General features: G+C 56.0%; 1 protein-coding gene across 7 annotated transcripts in view; it reads left to right on the top strand.

Moving 5' to 3' along the window:
• The window catches only part of tiam2a (TIAM Rac1 associated GEF 2a), a 61,339-nt gene extending 45,854 nt beyond the window's left edge, over positions 1-15,485 (top strand). For 3 of the 7 annotated variants that reach the window (XM_029258240.1, XM_029258242.1, XM_029258241.1), the window contains 13 exons: positions 2,350-2,453; positions 9,020-9,214; positions 9,629-9,697; positions 10,066-10,191; positions 10,556-10,664; positions 11,745-11,924; positions 12,017-12,135; positions 12,356-12,464; positions 12,936-12,994; positions 13,142-13,244; positions 13,400-13,487; positions 13,598-13,719; positions 13,928-14,651. In XM_029258240.1, the coding sequence (XP_029114073.1) occupies positions 2,350-2,453; positions 9,020-9,214; positions 9,629-9,697; positions 10,066-10,191; positions 10,556-10,664; positions 11,745-11,924; positions 12,017-12,135; positions 12,356-12,464; positions 12,936-12,994; positions 13,142-13,244; positions 13,400-13,487; positions 13,598-13,719; positions 13,928-14,586 (2,042 nt within the window). In that variant the 3' untranslated portion in view covers positions 14,587-14,651. Of the gene's footprint in view, positions 1-2,349; positions 2,454-9,019; positions 9,215-9,628; positions 9,698-10,065; positions 10,192-10,555; positions 10,665-11,744; positions 11,925-12,016; positions 12,136-12,355; positions 12,465-12,935; positions 12,995-13,141; positions 13,245-13,399; positions 13,488-13,597; positions 13,720-13,927 lie in introns of all 7 variants that reach the window. The other 4 variants (XM_029258243.1, XM_029258244.1, XM_029258245.1 and 1 more) reach the window with 3 other exon arrangements.
• The last annotated feature ends 415 nt before the right edge of the window (positions 15,486-15,900 follow it).

The raw sequence follows: 15,900 nt of genomic DNA on the forward strand, positions 1-15,900 counted from the left end.
GCAATCAATAACAGCATTCGCTAAGCACAGCTAGGGGCCAGCAGGGGGCGTAGTGATTAATGCTTTCATCTCGCAATCGGAAGGTCCCCGTCGAGATCTCCGCTCCCACCCAAGCAGCCTCGATCAAGGTGCACGCGCTGAACTGATACAGTAAGGATTACCCTGCTGTATAAACCGGTAAATCGCCGTCAGCAGCTTGGTATACCAAGGCAACATTGTAAGTCGCCGTGGATAAAGGTGTCCGCTGAGTACAGGTTAACGATGATAATTACGAAAGAGATTACCGCCATCTGTCACAGATGCGTGGCATAAACGAGAACCGCTGCTCATTGCATCACAGCCCACTTCCTTCCAGCCTCGAGCGCGACTGTCGACGTCTGCACTTGGCAGCGCATTTGGGGCTCGAGCCGCGCGCTTTTAGCACTCGCTTTCCTGAGCGGCCGTCTATGACGGGCGCCTTTCTTCCGCTCCTGTCGTGGTTAGTTGCGGTACTGAATGTGGGAAGTGGCAGGGTTGCGAGGTAAATAGCGGGACAGAAGCCGGTTCATCTGCGTGACACACTTGTGCTGGGTCACCAGATTGAACCTTTTGCGTGCATTACGGTGATAATTATTCCTCGCTGTAACCGTTTTAAGGTAAGAGCACACGGGGAGGGACACGCCTCTGCTCTCTCAGTGAAGAAGTGTTACCGTTCTGCAGCCTTTCTGTCTGAATTTAACTTTGAGTTGGGTTTTGATCACAGCGTCTGCTTCTGGGGTCGCGACAGCGAACCGTCGAAGGTCGTTGCACGAGGCTGATGAATGCGGTATTCGAACGGGCTTCGAGAAGATCCTCTGACCGCAGTGTCTTTTTACCATGCCGCTGTCTTGGGGGGGGGCTGTTCCATCGGTTTTTTGGTTTTGCATCTTCGGGGAATTGCCGATATCGCGACCTTTCACGTGCCACAGTCTCTTGTCATGCAGTCGAAGCTGGGGTTCGCTGTAATTAATTTTGCAAACCGAGAGCAGGCTGCTGTCGGAACGCGTTTCTGCACCGACGCCATTCTCGCTGCTGGGGGTGACCGCGCTCCCGTGACGCTGAGCGCTGCAAGCCGGCAGGTAAGGGGTTAAGGGCCGACGTGGGGAGTTTCTGTCCCCGCCGTGTCTTCCCGAGGACGATTTGGTCGGGTTTTCCTCGCGAAAGCCGACACAAAGCAGGCAAATGCGGGAGCGCCGAGCCCCCGTGGGCTTCGCTTTTTGTGCGTTTATTGGCTTTGATACGGCTTTCGGGGCATGTCCCGGGGCATTATGGGAAACGCTCGGCCAGCTCCGCAGGCCGCCCGCTCCCAAGCGGCACGCGTTCCGCCCCCCGTGCCGGCCCTGGGGACGAGAAGGCGAGGCGCCGCACGTGCCCGGCGCGGCGGGCGGTCGGCGCAATAGTGTCCGCGATCTCGTCGTCTCGCCGACCGCGGCGCCGGAAACGCAGTCTGGGCGTTTCTCGTCGTGTTACACGTTCGGTCGGCCAGCGGATATCGTTTCTTCAGGTGACGACTTTTCTTTTGCCACCTCTCTCAGGCCTTGCCCCCTGCTGAGCACGGCGGAACATTCTAGACTGCGAGCAAAGCGAAATGACACTTTCCGCCAAGACCGCTGAGTCGACAGCACGCGACCCGGAAGGTTGTTCGCAGTGCAGGGTAGTAGTTTGAGATGACTTCTGTCACTCTGCCCGTCTCGGTGACACGATACCTCCTTGGCTGAAACATACAAAATTGAGCAGACGTATCTGTATTCATTTGGCAGACACTTTTCGCCAACGTACGATTTATGGTACGTAAATTGGCATTTTGCCACAGGTGAAGAGGTTCAGATAGAGACTGGCAGTTATGGAAACACATCTAGTTTTCTGATGCTTTGATTTCGCTGGCACACAGCGCTCTTCTCTAGTTGGCCGTACAGTTCGGTCAGAGAGGACATTCAGCAGTGATTGTGGCAGATGGTGCGATGCAAGTTTCGGGGGGAGGTCAGGACCGAGATGGGTTTCGAGACCCTTCCTGAATGTTGGAGGGATTCAGCCGTTGCGAGGGACGGGGGGGAGTTCGTTCCACCACATCGACGCCAAAACTAAGAACTTGGAGGCTTTCGTTTTTGGATTCCGTGCGTGCGCGACCAGCGAGTGGCCGGAGGTGGAGGAGCGCGACTCTCTTCCTGCAGTGCAATGCGGTAGAATGTACTGTACGGTCCAGGTGGATGGCCGGGGTCCCCCTCTCTCCTCCCCTCCCCTCCCCGGCCCTAATCGTGCAGGTTTACTTGTCCTAGCGCTGCAGTAACGCAATCCTAAGTGGACTTTGTCTCAATTTTATGTCACCTGCAGATGTGTCAAACGTGCCCAGTGTCGTCAGCAGCTCGGTAGGACCCAGCCAGGAGGACGGTCAGCTCCAGGCCCAGCGGGATCAGCGGACGGAGCTTCGCGGCCAGGTAGGAAACGGCTCTTGGAAAAACTCAGCCCGTCGTTGAGAGCTGATCGGTGTTCAGGTCGCGTGCGTGTGTGTGTGTCTCTCTCTCAACATCCAGGGACAGCTGTGGCCCATGGTTAGGGCTTATAGTAGCTCTTGATTGCAGGGTAATTATGTGCTTCCTGGCTCATGTGTTACTGGAGACCCTACTTATTAGTGTCACACGGAGAGCCAGTCAGCTGTTGTCACCCTGCCGACCGCCGCATCTCCTTCCCTCGTCCTCGTCGTTCTCCTCCTCCTCCGTCCCCATGGGGAGGAGCGGGGTACCTGCGAAACGCTGCTGCCGAGCCGTGCCCGTCCAACTGCTCCGCGGACCTCGTCCCGGCGATCGATGGTGCCGTCGGACCCCGGCCGGGCTGCCGCCGTCACGTCCGGGTTTTTGGCAGAGCCGGAGGGAGTCGGAATTTAATTAGCGCGTGGGAGTCGGGCGTCGGCGAAATTGCGCGCAACTCGGTCCTTGAAATCCAGAGCGGAGCGCATCTCCTGCGGCTCGTCGCCGCAGCGAGGCGCCCGGGTACCTGGCCGAAGGTGACGGAACCCGCGCGACAAAGGGCTCCCGTACCTTCCTTCCCTGGATTTGCGGCGCTTTCCGAGTTCGCGTGAGTATCAGCTGATCGGTCTCGCTCGTGCTTTGTGCGACGGTAGTGGTTTTCCTCCAAACGGATCGCCTTGTAAATAGCGAGTTTCCGGACAGTTAGGGATCTTAACGACGTGATGCCGGGTTGCGCGTTTGGAACTCGGTTTCCACGCAGCCGTTATAATGCATCTGTACGCAAGTCCAGAATAATAAGTTAACATAAAGTACATTTTCAGGACGACAAACGCAGCAGCAGCATTCCTCTTCAATGCATCCTCCCCGAGGGCGGTCAAGGGTCCTCGTGCTGAAGCTCATGGACGTGGATTACACCTCGGTGAAGAGCACCTGTCATTAGCTCTTGAATTGATGCTGCATGTGGACAACCACCGCCCCCCTCCACCGAACTCCGTAACACACACATACAGCTGCTGTGTGAAGTAATGGAGGATTCGTGGTTTCAGACAATAACGAGTAATAAACGTGGAGATGGAAACGTGCCGCTCGTGCTCGTCGCCACGGACCTTTGCGGGAGCGGGCCGGCGGACGATCGGGATCAAGACGGGGGGGATGTTGTTATGTCATTAACGCAGAGACGGACTTCGTAAGAACGACGTCGCTGGCGAAAGGAGCACGTGAACGTTACCTCTCGCTAGCAGGCGTTAATCATAAGCGGAAATAGGGAGGAAAAGGCAAATTCATGCTGCGCTCCATTAGCGCTCAACACATGGGCGGCGGGCCGGTTTACTGACCTGATGGCTTCCAATTAGCTCTCTTTGAGACGCTCGCACGGGGACGTTATTTTGTGCAACAAAAGGCCCGCGAGTACTGCGCGGTAATGAACGGGGGGGTCCGCCGGCACAGACCGGCTGGCGTTGGCGCAGCGTGGACCGCGGGCACGACGCCTCCGCCGTCCTGTTTTACACGATCATTAAAACCCCGCAGCAGCTGCGGCTCATTTATGTCGGGGAGAAGCGAGCCGTGAGACGAACCGCATGAATGTTCTGGGCAGCTTTTGTATTCCTTTGCAGAGATGAGTTTTTTTTCTTCTTTTTTTGGGTCAGGTCCAGGTCCACAGCCAGGTTTTCCGCTTTTCTCTTCTCGTTAGAATAGTGGACGGCTGGTACCCTAGTGGTTACGGCTACTGCCTTTGGACCCAAAGCTCGCAGGTTCCGTCCCCACCTCTGGCTGTGGTACCCTTGAGCAGGGTACTTACCCTAAATTGCTCCAGTAAAACTACCCATCTGTATGAACAGGTAAGTAATTGTAAGCCCGTAACTGTAATAACCTTAGCGCTGTAAGTCGCTTTGGAGAAAAGTGTCAGCTAAACGAATAAATGTACGTGGAGGAAGTGGTCCGGCTTCACCGTGGTGCTGCACGAGGCCTGAAATCGTGGGGCGTTCCTTCCGTTCGAACTCCGCCCACCCGCACTGAATGAGTGACTAAACACACCGACCTCCTTCAGCCAGCGGGGAGCCATATCTGATGCGGTGCTTCTGAATGTCCTCATGTTCCCCAGCCATCTCCTCTCCCCCTCCCCCGGCAACCTACCGTTGGCAGATGGAGGTCACGGAGGTGATCCCCACGTAAACGGAGCTGAGCGGGAATCTCGCGAAGGGTGGCCGTGGAGGACTGACGCCCGGTGACACGGTTTTGGAGGCGTGCGGGTCGTCACCGGGGTCGTCGCTCCAGACTCGTCCTCTCGGATCTCGCCCGTTACCCTGGCAGCCCCAGACCTTCCTGTGCGACAGATGCTTCCTGTTCCTTCAGGCCCTTCCTGCCCCACCCCCCCCATGCAGATACGAACAGGTTTCCTCTCTAGCTTTTCTCCCTTTCATTGTAATGTTGCACAGATAAGCAGAGCAGCGCTAGCATGGGCTGAAGGATCTCCGCACGGCGGCGCCTGCCAAGGTAGCGTGATGGCCGAGCGGGCGGCAGTAAGCTACTTTACCGCCGTCGAAGCCTTAACTAAGGACCCGTAAAAGGATTTTTTCCCCAATGTTCCCACCCTGGGTAATGGGCCTAGGCGTCGCTCCGTCGTTCAGCGCCGATTACTCGGCCGGACCCTTTGCAGCAGACAGCCGGCGACTCGGACGACGGATTTCCATAGAAGGCTGTCCGTGAGTGCGTGCGGGACTTTGCGGGGGGCGGGCGCAGCTCTCGAGCTAAAGTGGCAGGGAGACGGCGGCACCCGGCTGACTCGGGCCACCTACACAAATCCACAGCGGAGCTCTTGGGGGCTGGGCGGAGCGCGCCTCTCTCCGCGGGGTGTGTCACTCGCGCTGAGGTGGACTAAGTCCTTCGGGTAGCATATGGCCTTCAGCTGCCCGGTAATCCTGGCTTACGCCGGACGAGGGGGGGGACGGGGGAGCGGCCGAGGGGACCGGCCTCCCTTATCCCTATGGCAGGGAGGACGGCTGGCGGCGCCGAGCCCCGCGTGCGCCTGGCCGCCCTCGTCGAGCCGCTCGCCCGGCGCTCGCGTCGCCGCTCGCAGTCCGCTGGTGCCGGCCTAAGAAGGACGCGGGCGACACGGACTTCTTGGCGGGCGCGGCCCTGCTGTCCGCCCGGCGCCTGTTCGGAGAGCTGCGGACGTGGCTCGCGGAGGAGATGGCGTCCTGCGTGGCGTGCGCGCAGCCCGCCGAGGGCACCGTTCTGCTGGTAAAGAGTGTCGTCGAGGGGCGGCGGGCGGCGCGGTGCCGCGGTCGCGTCCATCCGCTCGTTAGGCGTGTGTGTCAGAGGCGGGGTGTCACGGCGCGATCGCGGCTCTCGCGGGACTCGACGCCGACGTGAAATTGTGAACGGCTCCGCCGTCCTCTTTGGACTGTATAATAAGCGCATTCGTAGAAAACGCGGAAATGGCTTTTAGGGGGACTTGTGTAACTCGGCATTCCGGCCTAAGGGACGACAAACTGTGGCTCAGCGGGGCTTTTTCCCTCAGAAATGGGCGGCTGGAGCTACGGCGATTCCTTGTGCTCCTTCTCCACATCCCAGTGTTGAGTTTGTTCTCAACAGGTTTCGGGTTCAATTTAAAAGTTCATTGTGTTTCCAAGTTTTTTTAACTAATGTTCTTGAATAACATGATGCCTCATCTGGTTGCTGTTTTCTGACCTGAGTCAACAGGACCTGATGTGATGTCTAGTATTGGAGGCGTAGTCTGATCAGAAGCTGAATTGTCTGGAGGGTGTGTGTGTGTGTGTGTGATGATGATGACAGCCCATAATGATCGCCCTACTTGGCAGCCCTCAGGAGCAGTGATCTAGGGACGTAACAGATGGCTTCCACTCACTTCCACCAGCGAAACGCTTCCGCCGCTCTCCGTCCGAGCGCGAAGATCCAGCGTGAGCGAAGCGGCGCTGCGTTCGGGGAACGTGGACCGGGCCAACTTTGTGGTCTCGCAGCGTCCCGATCGTATCGTGACATCACAAATTCATCCTGCGCATGACCGGTCAGCACAGATAACCACACGGCGACTTCCTGTCGGGGGTGTGGCTTAGATTGTGCAGGAAGTTGAGAGTGTGAACTGTTTGGCTGCGCTGGGCGTCGGCCACGCACGCATCAGCCAAACCACGGTCCTCTCAGGAACATCGATAGCGCGTTCAAAAATAGAAGTATTTTGGGTCACTCTCGCTGTCGGGGGGGCGCGGTAGTGCAGCGGGTTTGGCCGGGTCCTGGTCTCCGGTGGGTCTGGGGTTCGAGTCCCGCTTGGGGTGCCTTGCGATGGACTGGCGTCCCGTCCTGGGTGCGTCCCCTTCCCCTCCGGCCTTGCGCCCTGTGTTGCCAGGTTAGGCTCCGGCTCCGGCTCGCCTGTGTGTGTGTGTGTGTGAGAGAGAAACCAACTGTGCTACTGCACTTGCCGCACAGAGGGACATGAAAAACTGTAAATGAGTTGCTTCGCAGAGCCGCGTTGGACACGCTCCCCTTCGTGTGTGTGGCCCTTTTCACCGTTTCGTACACTTTGCGCTTTAGCTCGCTCAGTCCGACGTTGCACCTTCACGGTGCAGCGCTGCAGGCCGATCCGTCCAAACTCCGGAATTCCCTGCACCTCCCAACCCCGATGACTGATATGTAGACTTCAGTAGCATTTTTTTTTTTTTTTTTTTTAAAACAGATGCTTGTGCTTACAGAATGAGTACGGAATCGATATGCGGGTCATGTCTGAAGGCTTGGGCAGCCCTGGGAGTTTCGCTGTGTGTACGGGGTGATGGGTGGGGGGCGGTGACGTGACTGACAAGTGGGGGTAGGGGGTGGGGATGCTCACGGCACCCTGAGAGAGCCAGTGGGCGTCGGGATGTCCGATCGTCCGAGTGCGGCCGCTATGTCCGACCGCAAGTCCAGGCGCGTGAGGAGGAAGGGATGCGCGGTGGCCCGAAGGACCCGGCCCCAAGCCGCTGCGGCGTGGGGGGTCTTCCGTAGGCTCTTCTACACGGTGAGTCAGGAGATGGGGTAGCTGGGGATTGGAACATGTCTCAGAAAGATGCTGCTGCTGGCTGGGGCCCGTAGGGTGGAGACGGTGCTGGGAACGTAACTGTTCTGCTCGTACTTGTCCCCTCACCCCCTGCACTCAGCCTGTGGCCCACTTACCCCACCAGGTGGTCCTCACAACCTCAGAGAAGAGGGGGCAGGGTGTGTCTGGACTTTACTGAGAAAAAGGCCGCCGTCTTGAATTGGATTCTCTCCCGCCAAGTGGGGTCTCTTCGGACCGCACTCTTTGTGTGTGTGTGTGTGTGTGTGTGTGTGTGTGTGTGTGTGTGTGTGTGTGTGTGTGTGTGTGTGTGTGTGTGTGTGTGTGTGTGTGTGCGCGCGCGCGCTCGACAGCTTAAATTCCCTTTAATTAATGGCCCCGGTGCTCTGGGCCTGGTAGGTGGTCCCAGCAGCTTGGGACGTTGGGCAGCTGCAGGGGGCACCGCGTTGTATGCGGTTGCCCCGGAGCCGCTTCCCCGCAGCCAGAGAGGCTCTGCTTTCGGTTGTTCCGTAGCGTTAATTAGCCGAGAGCGGCGTGAAATGCGCCCGTAGCTCCTGTAATCCAGCCGCTGGCATGTGACTCATGTTCCTCTCCCTCGCAGTGCCGCGTTCCTGCCCGCCGATCAGAGAAGACTGAGTCACGCAGGCGATGCGAACTCGCTCTCCGGTGACGGCGGGGGGGGGCGCGTCGAGATTTACCAGCAACCCACTAAACCGCTTCTCACCAAAAGAGAAGAGCCCTCATTAACGCGCTCGTTCCCCTAACAGCCGTCTCTCTGGAATCGTTTAGCGAGGCCCGGCCGGGCGCAGTCCCGGTACACGGAGCAGCTGCGGTGAGCCACGTGTCCGCAGACGTGTCCGCGGACGTCTCACCCGGGAGCGCGTGGGGGTGCTGCCTGGCAGAGGGTCCGAGAGGATGGAGCGAGCGTGCCCCGCACCCGGCTCTTACCGCGGACACAGGGCAACAGCGATGCCGCGGCTCTTTGCAATATTTGAAGGGCGACGCGTGTAAACGAAGCCCTTGTGCCATGAGCTGCGTGCGCTGACGAGTCGACGGAATGAGGAATAAATAAGGATAATAAATGAGGACTTTGTGTGAGAAAATGGATTATTGCTCATGTGTTATTGCGTTGTATGTTTTGGACAGATGAGGAGGGAAACCCGTAGACAGCTGGAACTCCGCTGTTTTCTCGATTGACGCAGCAGGGAGCACCGGTGCCTCGCAGCTTCCGAGCCGTGGCTTTGGGTTGAAGTTCGAATCCCACTTTGTCAGTGTGCAGTTGGCGCGTTCTCCCCGCCTTCACGCGTTTCCTCTAGCGCGCCGAAGGAGGCGCTTCCTTACCCTGACTGCCGCCAGGAGTTCGAGTCGGCGGCGTTTAGCGCCGTGTCGGAGCAAATGCGACGCGTGTCGGTGCCGCCGAGGCTGCCGTGCAAAAATGGAAACGTACAAGCGGCGCCAATACTGACGCTGGCCGCCGTGTCCCTGCCCGCAGAGCGTCGAGACGGTGTGCACGCTGTACCAGACCTTCCAGGGCAGCTCCGACGCCTCCATGGAGAGTCGCAAGGACTCCGGCGGGAGCGATCCGGGCTCCGGGCCCCCGCGACCCTGCCCCCGCCACATGCCCGCCGCCGAACGTCTGCGCAAAGTCATCCAGGAGCTGGTGGACACAGAGAAGTCCTACGTCAAGGTAGGGCATCACCCGAGTCCCGCTTTACTCCTCGACCCATTTGGCGGTACGGTAGATCCTGCTGGAACCCACTGTCTTTGGGCCAAGAGTCCCGTTTAATGAATCACTGGGTCCCTTATAAGAGTGTCCAGCGAATCCCGTTTGTCTGACGCGTCGTTGCCTTTCAGTACCTGCAGTCTGTGGAGTCCAGTTACCCCCGTTTGGAATACAATATCGAGAGCCACGTCCCACGCGAATGATGTTACAGCCTTAGAGATGTGTGTTCTGTGGGAAGGAGAAAATGTAACTCGGACGATCTCGGATCCCGTAAACGGAGGAGACGTCCGGCCACCAGCTGGGAATCCGTGGTGCGAGAGGGCAGTTGGCCATGGAGCCGATGGATGACGACTCCTCTCTCCTTTCTCTGGCCTGCAGGACCTCACTTGCCTGTTTGAGATCTACCTGAAGCCACTGCAGAACGAGACATTCCTCACCGTTGATGAGGTAGCGTGGGATGAGAGGGACTGGAAGGTTTGGGGGAAGGTCAGACAGGTTGAAGGGGTGGAGCTAAGACAGTTGCAGAGTAACAGGATTTTGCCCTAAGCATTCCTGAACGATTTTGGCTGCTGGAGCCTCTAATGATGGAGCAGAAGTTCCCACGCGGAGGTCCTGCCATGATCCGAGTGCACGTCACGATGCTCTTAAGGGGTGATTCGTCAATGAGCACCAAGCGACCACTTAGTTAATGACTTGAGTAAGAGAAGTGGTCAAAACCCGACAGCAAAAGGTGACCATTTACTGCGCACCTGTCAAGAGGGAGCGCGTCCATCTCCGCTCGCTCGTGTGTTTACCGTGGTTCTCACCGCTCCCAGATGGAGAGCCTGTTCGGCAGTCTCCCAGAAATGCTGGACTTCCAGAAGATCTTCCTGCAGACCTTGGAGGAAAGGATCGCCTCATCCCCGGACTTCAGCACCCTCGAGACCCCTGTGGAGTTCAAGGTCGGTCGCCTGCCCCGTGGTCTTCATGAATGGCCAGCGACACCTTGTTGGGTTGGAGGGGAGGGACAGGACCCGGTCTCTCAGCTCTGCTCGTTTACTGTGTTTCGCTGTGATCCCAGACCCGCGGTTTATTGACTCAGCAGAACTCGGCTGCCGTTGGCGCCTCTGCCGCCGTTGGCGCCTCTGCCTTGCGTCTCGCGAAATAAACGCCGCCGCTCCAGATGAAGAGGAAAGTTGGCGCGGTCCGACCGGGACCAGATGTGCGACGGCGGTCCGGGGTCTTCTCGGGACCCGCACCAGCTGTGCGGCAGCGATCCGCGGTGCCGTGACTCACCGTTTCCTCTCTTTGGCTCCCTCCGTCCAGAAACTGCTCTTCTCCCTGGGCGCTCCCTTCCTCTACTACGCCGATCACTTCAAGCTCTACAGCGGCTTCTGCGCCAACCACATCAAGGTCCAGAAGGTCCTGGAGCGAGGTGCGTCGCCGACTCTTGTGCAATTCCCTCCGAAAAGGAAAAACAGCTCTTGCCGCTGCCTTGCATCATCTGATTTAAATGAAGGGCATACGTTCGTGTTGTCACATAAAGCATCGCCGGCGAACGTCACTTAGCTAAGTTCACGCGTCCGGACAGTAACGCGGGGGGAGTCACGTCATCGCCATGCCGACAGCGGCTAGGTGCCCCCCACGTTTAGGAGTTTGAAGGTTCGCGCGCTTCCCCGCAGTGTTCCCGCACACACGCCCGGGCGCTCTGTAATGAGCGCGACCCCGTTAAATACATGTCGGCCCGCAAATAATTTTGGGAGCGTCTGTGTATCCGATGGGATATAAATGTCGGATTTAACTTACGCCACCCCCCCGCACCCCGCCTGGTGGGACCCCTTTCCGGTCCCGTGTCACACGCCGCTTCTAGAAGCAGGTGCCCGAGGTGACGGGACGGAGGCGCAGGGACGGACGAGGCGGAGCAGCTCGACGCGAGCGTGGGCTGCAATTACGAGCGCAGACCCGCGCCGCTCCTTCTCGGCCCCTCAGATGTCGCCGTGCCGCCAGTTTTGTATTTACTTGTTAATCGGCTGCCAATTACCAGCTCGAGTGTCGCAGCGACTGCCTGTCTGCTGGCCTCGAGTGCTGTAATTGGCTCTCTAATGGTTCCTCAACACACACACACACACGTGCGCAAGAGCAGGAACTGCTTTGATAATTGGAGGAGAGGAGCCACAAGCCGGCTGTGTTTACGCTACATATGTTTGCCCTACTTTGCCTGCGACAAGTTATCTGGTGTATTTTTTTTTTTATTATTCGTGATAGACTCCTTACATCTGCGATTCAGCCGCGGCTCGACGCGGACGCGCTGTAGAAACGCACCCGTCCTCTGGTTTGGGAGGGTTATACTGACCTCTCGTGGACATGAGCGTCACGGGCGCCTACAGACCAGCTCCCCGCACTCGCAAACTGGACTGCGAACAAACGCGACCTTTGTAACGATGTTTCGTGCGGAAAGCAGGGCTCCGTCCTCCCTGCTTCCCCCTGGAGGTCATTCTTCTCGTTCCCGTCGCAGCAAAGACGGACCGGGCCTTTAAGGACTTCCTGGACGCTAAGAACCCGACGAAGCAGCACTCGTCCACCCTGGAGTCGTACCTGATCAAGCCCGTGCAGAGGGTGCTCAAGTACCCGCTGCTGCTCAGGGAACTCGTGTCTCTGACGGACACGGACAGCGAGGAGCACTATCACCTGACAGGTGGGCAGAAAGGGGAGCTAGCGCGCACACGCACGCACGTGCGCAAAATTTGAAGGTCCCCTTGACTCGCGTTCCCTCCACTGATCCTGCAGAGGCCCTGAAGGCCATGGAGAAGGTAGCGAGTCACATCAACGAGATGCAGAAGATCTACGAGGACTACGGCACGGTGTTCGACCAGCTGGTGGCCGAGCAGAGCGCCGTGGACAAGGAGGTACGGAGGAAAGCCTCACAAGTGTAGAATTCTGTTGTACTTTTAAGGATGCACGTTTGTTCACAGGAGTAACTACGTTGTGCGTTTAGTCACCGAATAAAAGCATCGGCTAAGCAGCTGAGTAAAAGACGGGGAAGATGAGGACTTTGTTGTAGTGCATCTGTGAAATGCAGGCCAAGCTGAGCGGTTGTGCCCCCCCCCCCCCCCCCCCCCCCCCCAGGTCACAGAGATCTCCATGGGAGAGTTCCTCATGCATTCCACTGTGGTCTGGCTCAACCCGTTCCCTTCCATGGGCCGCATGAGAAAGGACCCCGAGCTGACCGTGTTTGGTGAGCGTACAACCCCCGTCTCCCATGGGAATCATGGGAAAAGGGACTGTTGCAAGCTGCTAACCCTGAGGCTGTTGGAGCTCTGGAGATGAACCTGGAGCCACTGGCAGGCTGAGCTAGTTTAGCTTGCTCACACACACACACACACACACACACACACACACGGCGGTGCTGATTTACTTACAGCTCTGTTTCATTGCTTATTTGTTGGAAGGAAAAAGTATTTAATCACGAGCACTGATTATGCTTCTTTCCTTTAATGCTTTTAGTAAATATGCACATTTTAAATAAACATTTGGACATTAATTTCAAATTAGCTTGCTGGGTGGTATCCAAATTACAAAGCTGGACAGAATGCATGATTGATCCAGGAGGTATTGCTGGGCTCCAGGAAGGTTATCGTACGTTTTTTCAACACCCTGAGATATCTAAGCTCTGTATGAGACACCATGTTGACATTCCTCTCTCCAGCGTTCAAGAAAGCAGCGATACTTGTGTACCGGGAGAGCAACAAGCTAAAGAAGAAGATGGTGAGTGTTCTTATATCAAATGTTATTTTTATTCTTCTCATTTCCCGCAAAGCGTTGCCTGCAGAGACGCATAGAAGGCAATAAAAGCAATATACCGTTTGGAAAGTGTCGCGTTGTCATTCAACGGTTTGTGTGTGCGCGAGACAGACTACAACGCGCACGGCCTACTCCCATGGGGACCTGGACCCGTTCAAGTTTCGATGGCTCATCCCCGTGTCTGCGCTGCAGGTCCGCATGGGAAACGCAGCAGGTCGGTGTCCCCCTCGCCTCCATCGATAAGCACTAGAGCCCAGCCAGCGAGCGGTCTGGAGCTGCTCGCCACCTGCTCCTCCAGTGCATGCGGGGAGGCGCGCGTCTTTCAGTTGACTCGTCTCGAATTAAAAGCGCTCTTATTTCTGTCTGAAGGAGCAGAAACGCACTGCATGTGGGAGCTGATTCACACCAAGTCGGAGCTTGAAGGACGCCCAGAGACTGTGTTCCAGCTCTGCAGCAGGTGGGACTGGGATCTGTGCTGTGGGAAGCTGCTCTGGATTGTGTATGACAATCACCGGTCTGAGGCTCACCGTGGTCCCTCTCTCTCTCTCTCTCTCCCTGTCTGCTTAGCTCACCCGAAAGCAAGGCCAACATGGTCAAGGTGATCCGCTCCATCCTGCGGGAGAATGTGCGGCGGAACAGGGAGGGCCTGATGCCGCTGCGGAAAACCGTGCCAGATTCAGCGCGAATAGGTTAGGCTCTGCTGCAGCCTTCTGTGGTGCTTGACCCTCCCCTCCCACATTAAAGGTTATTCAGTCTTATCTCACAGCTTAAAGCAGCTACAAGCTCTGGGAGGAGACCGACTGCCCATGCTAAGTGGTACTTTATTTCCGAACCATGTCTCCCTATGGAAATACTGATTTAGGCCACGGGAAGTTCACCATCATTAACCTGTTACAGGTTCCTCCCGGGCTTCCTGGCTGTCCAGGCAGCCCACCCTTGACATCCCACCCCACCTGGATGCACCGAAAGGGATGCCGCTGGACTCGGACGAGGGAAGCCTCAGTAGCGGCTACCCGGGAGAGGGTCTGACCGAACTGAAAACCCCGTCCTCCCAGGAACGGCCCCATCAACCCCAGCATCACCTGAGCCCCGATGGCAGCGTCAAGGAGTCGGACATCCTGAGCGATGAGGAGGACCACCTGAGCGAGGCGCCCCGGCCTACATCCCCCGCCAGCGCCATCGAAGCCCAGTTCCAAAGGCTGAGGCTGGCAGAGGAAGAGGGGTCTGGTGAGGCAGCACCCTATGTGCACCCCGAGAGCCTGGAGCCAGACACGCCACAGAGGCAGCCCCGACTGGGGCGTGCTCATTTCTGTGCCGTGAAGCGGAAAAGCAACAGCTTCCGCCGGAGCCAAGGGGCGCTGCTGAGCATGAAGCAGCACAGCCGCTCCCTGGACAGCCAGACGGACCCACCGAGCGTGGACCTGAATGCCCTGCTGGAGAGGGAGTTCAGCGTGCAGAGCCTGACCTCAGTCGTCAACGAAGACTGCTTCTACGACGTGGCCGAGAAAGTCTCCAACATGCCCGTCTCCCCCCTTCCTGGGAATAATCTGACCTAGCGCTCGTTTCATTCCTCTCCTCAGACACAGTGGCTTTGTTCTGGAAGCCAATCCAGAACGGGGCTGTAAAGACAGCGAGTGGCCGTTTAATCCGAAAGGAAGCACTCCGAACTTAGAGGGACCTCGCCTTGCTCTAGTGTTGTGCACTAAGTACACAGTTTGCCTACATTTTTTAAACATTATTTTTAACGTGTACATTTGGTGTTTTTAAAGAGAAAAAATTATTTATTGATAGGTTATTTTATTTTATTATTGGTTTTGCGTAGAAGAAACAAGCCATAGTTAAAGACTGATTAAATCCCCACCATGACAGGAGATAAAATATTTCTCAATTGTAAGAAATTTTTAAAAAGACTGAATTCTAAAATCCCAAGTGTAACTTTTTCTGATCTACATCACTGTTTAGTTGCCTCCTCAGAAAAGTGTTGTTTGAAGTAGAATGATTTAAACTGCAGTTCTGGGTAAGCTACCTACCTAATGTGGGGAGACCCAAAAGCTTTCATACTGTTTAAGGCTACGATGTCCTCCCAGGTTTTAAAATATGTATTCTCCCAGAATGGCTGCACTGTAACTTAATTTGAATATTTTATATTCTTACTTGACTATGTACAGGTGAAAAAATGTAATTTGCAATAAAGTGTCCAGTATATGAAGTTTGAATCTGTGACCTGTTCTTCTTCAAACCCCAGTTATATATACTGCATTGCAATGCACTGATTTGAGTTTCAGTCCAGGATCCATTTAAATCTGCCTCTCCCTTTTCCTGTCCACAGTGAGAGGAGACTAGACAAAGTCTGTAATACATCTGCCCAGAAGCATTAAATTCCAGCACTGGAAGACACTTTTTACAATACAAGCTCAATTACTACAGGTTTATGCTTAAGCAAAAATAAAAAAACACCTTCATTTTAATGGCTTTTACTCTGGCTTTCGATAGACAACTGACAAAAGAGACAACGCTGAAGAGATGCACCCATGCGTCCATACTTCAGTTATCACACAGGCTTTGTCTATTTTATGAAATATCCCAACAACAAAGCTTTAAAACAGATGGCTTGTTTTCACCCCCCACTGACTTAGAGCACAAAACAAAAGGTCTTATTGCAATGTTAGTCCTTCTGCAGTTGCGCAGAGATGTGAGTTTTTGGGAGAAGTTCTGTTCTTTGCAGTCTACTGAAATAATTGTAAGAATGCCATCAGCGTGTTCAAATTTTTATCAACCAGGATTTCTGGCTTCCTGTTCCACCCCGAGACATGTGGTGTGATGGAATGAGACCCGAACAGGGACTGTGATGATTAATAGCTTGCTGATTC

Source organism: Scleropages formosus, chromosome 15, assembly GCF_900964775.1.
Source record: "Scleropages formosus chromosome 15, fSclFor1.1, whole genome shotgun sequence".
In the NCBI taxonomy this organism is placed as follows: domain Eukaryota; kingdom Metazoa; phylum Chordata; class Actinopteri; order Osteoglossiformes; family Osteoglossidae; genus Scleropages; species Scleropages formosus.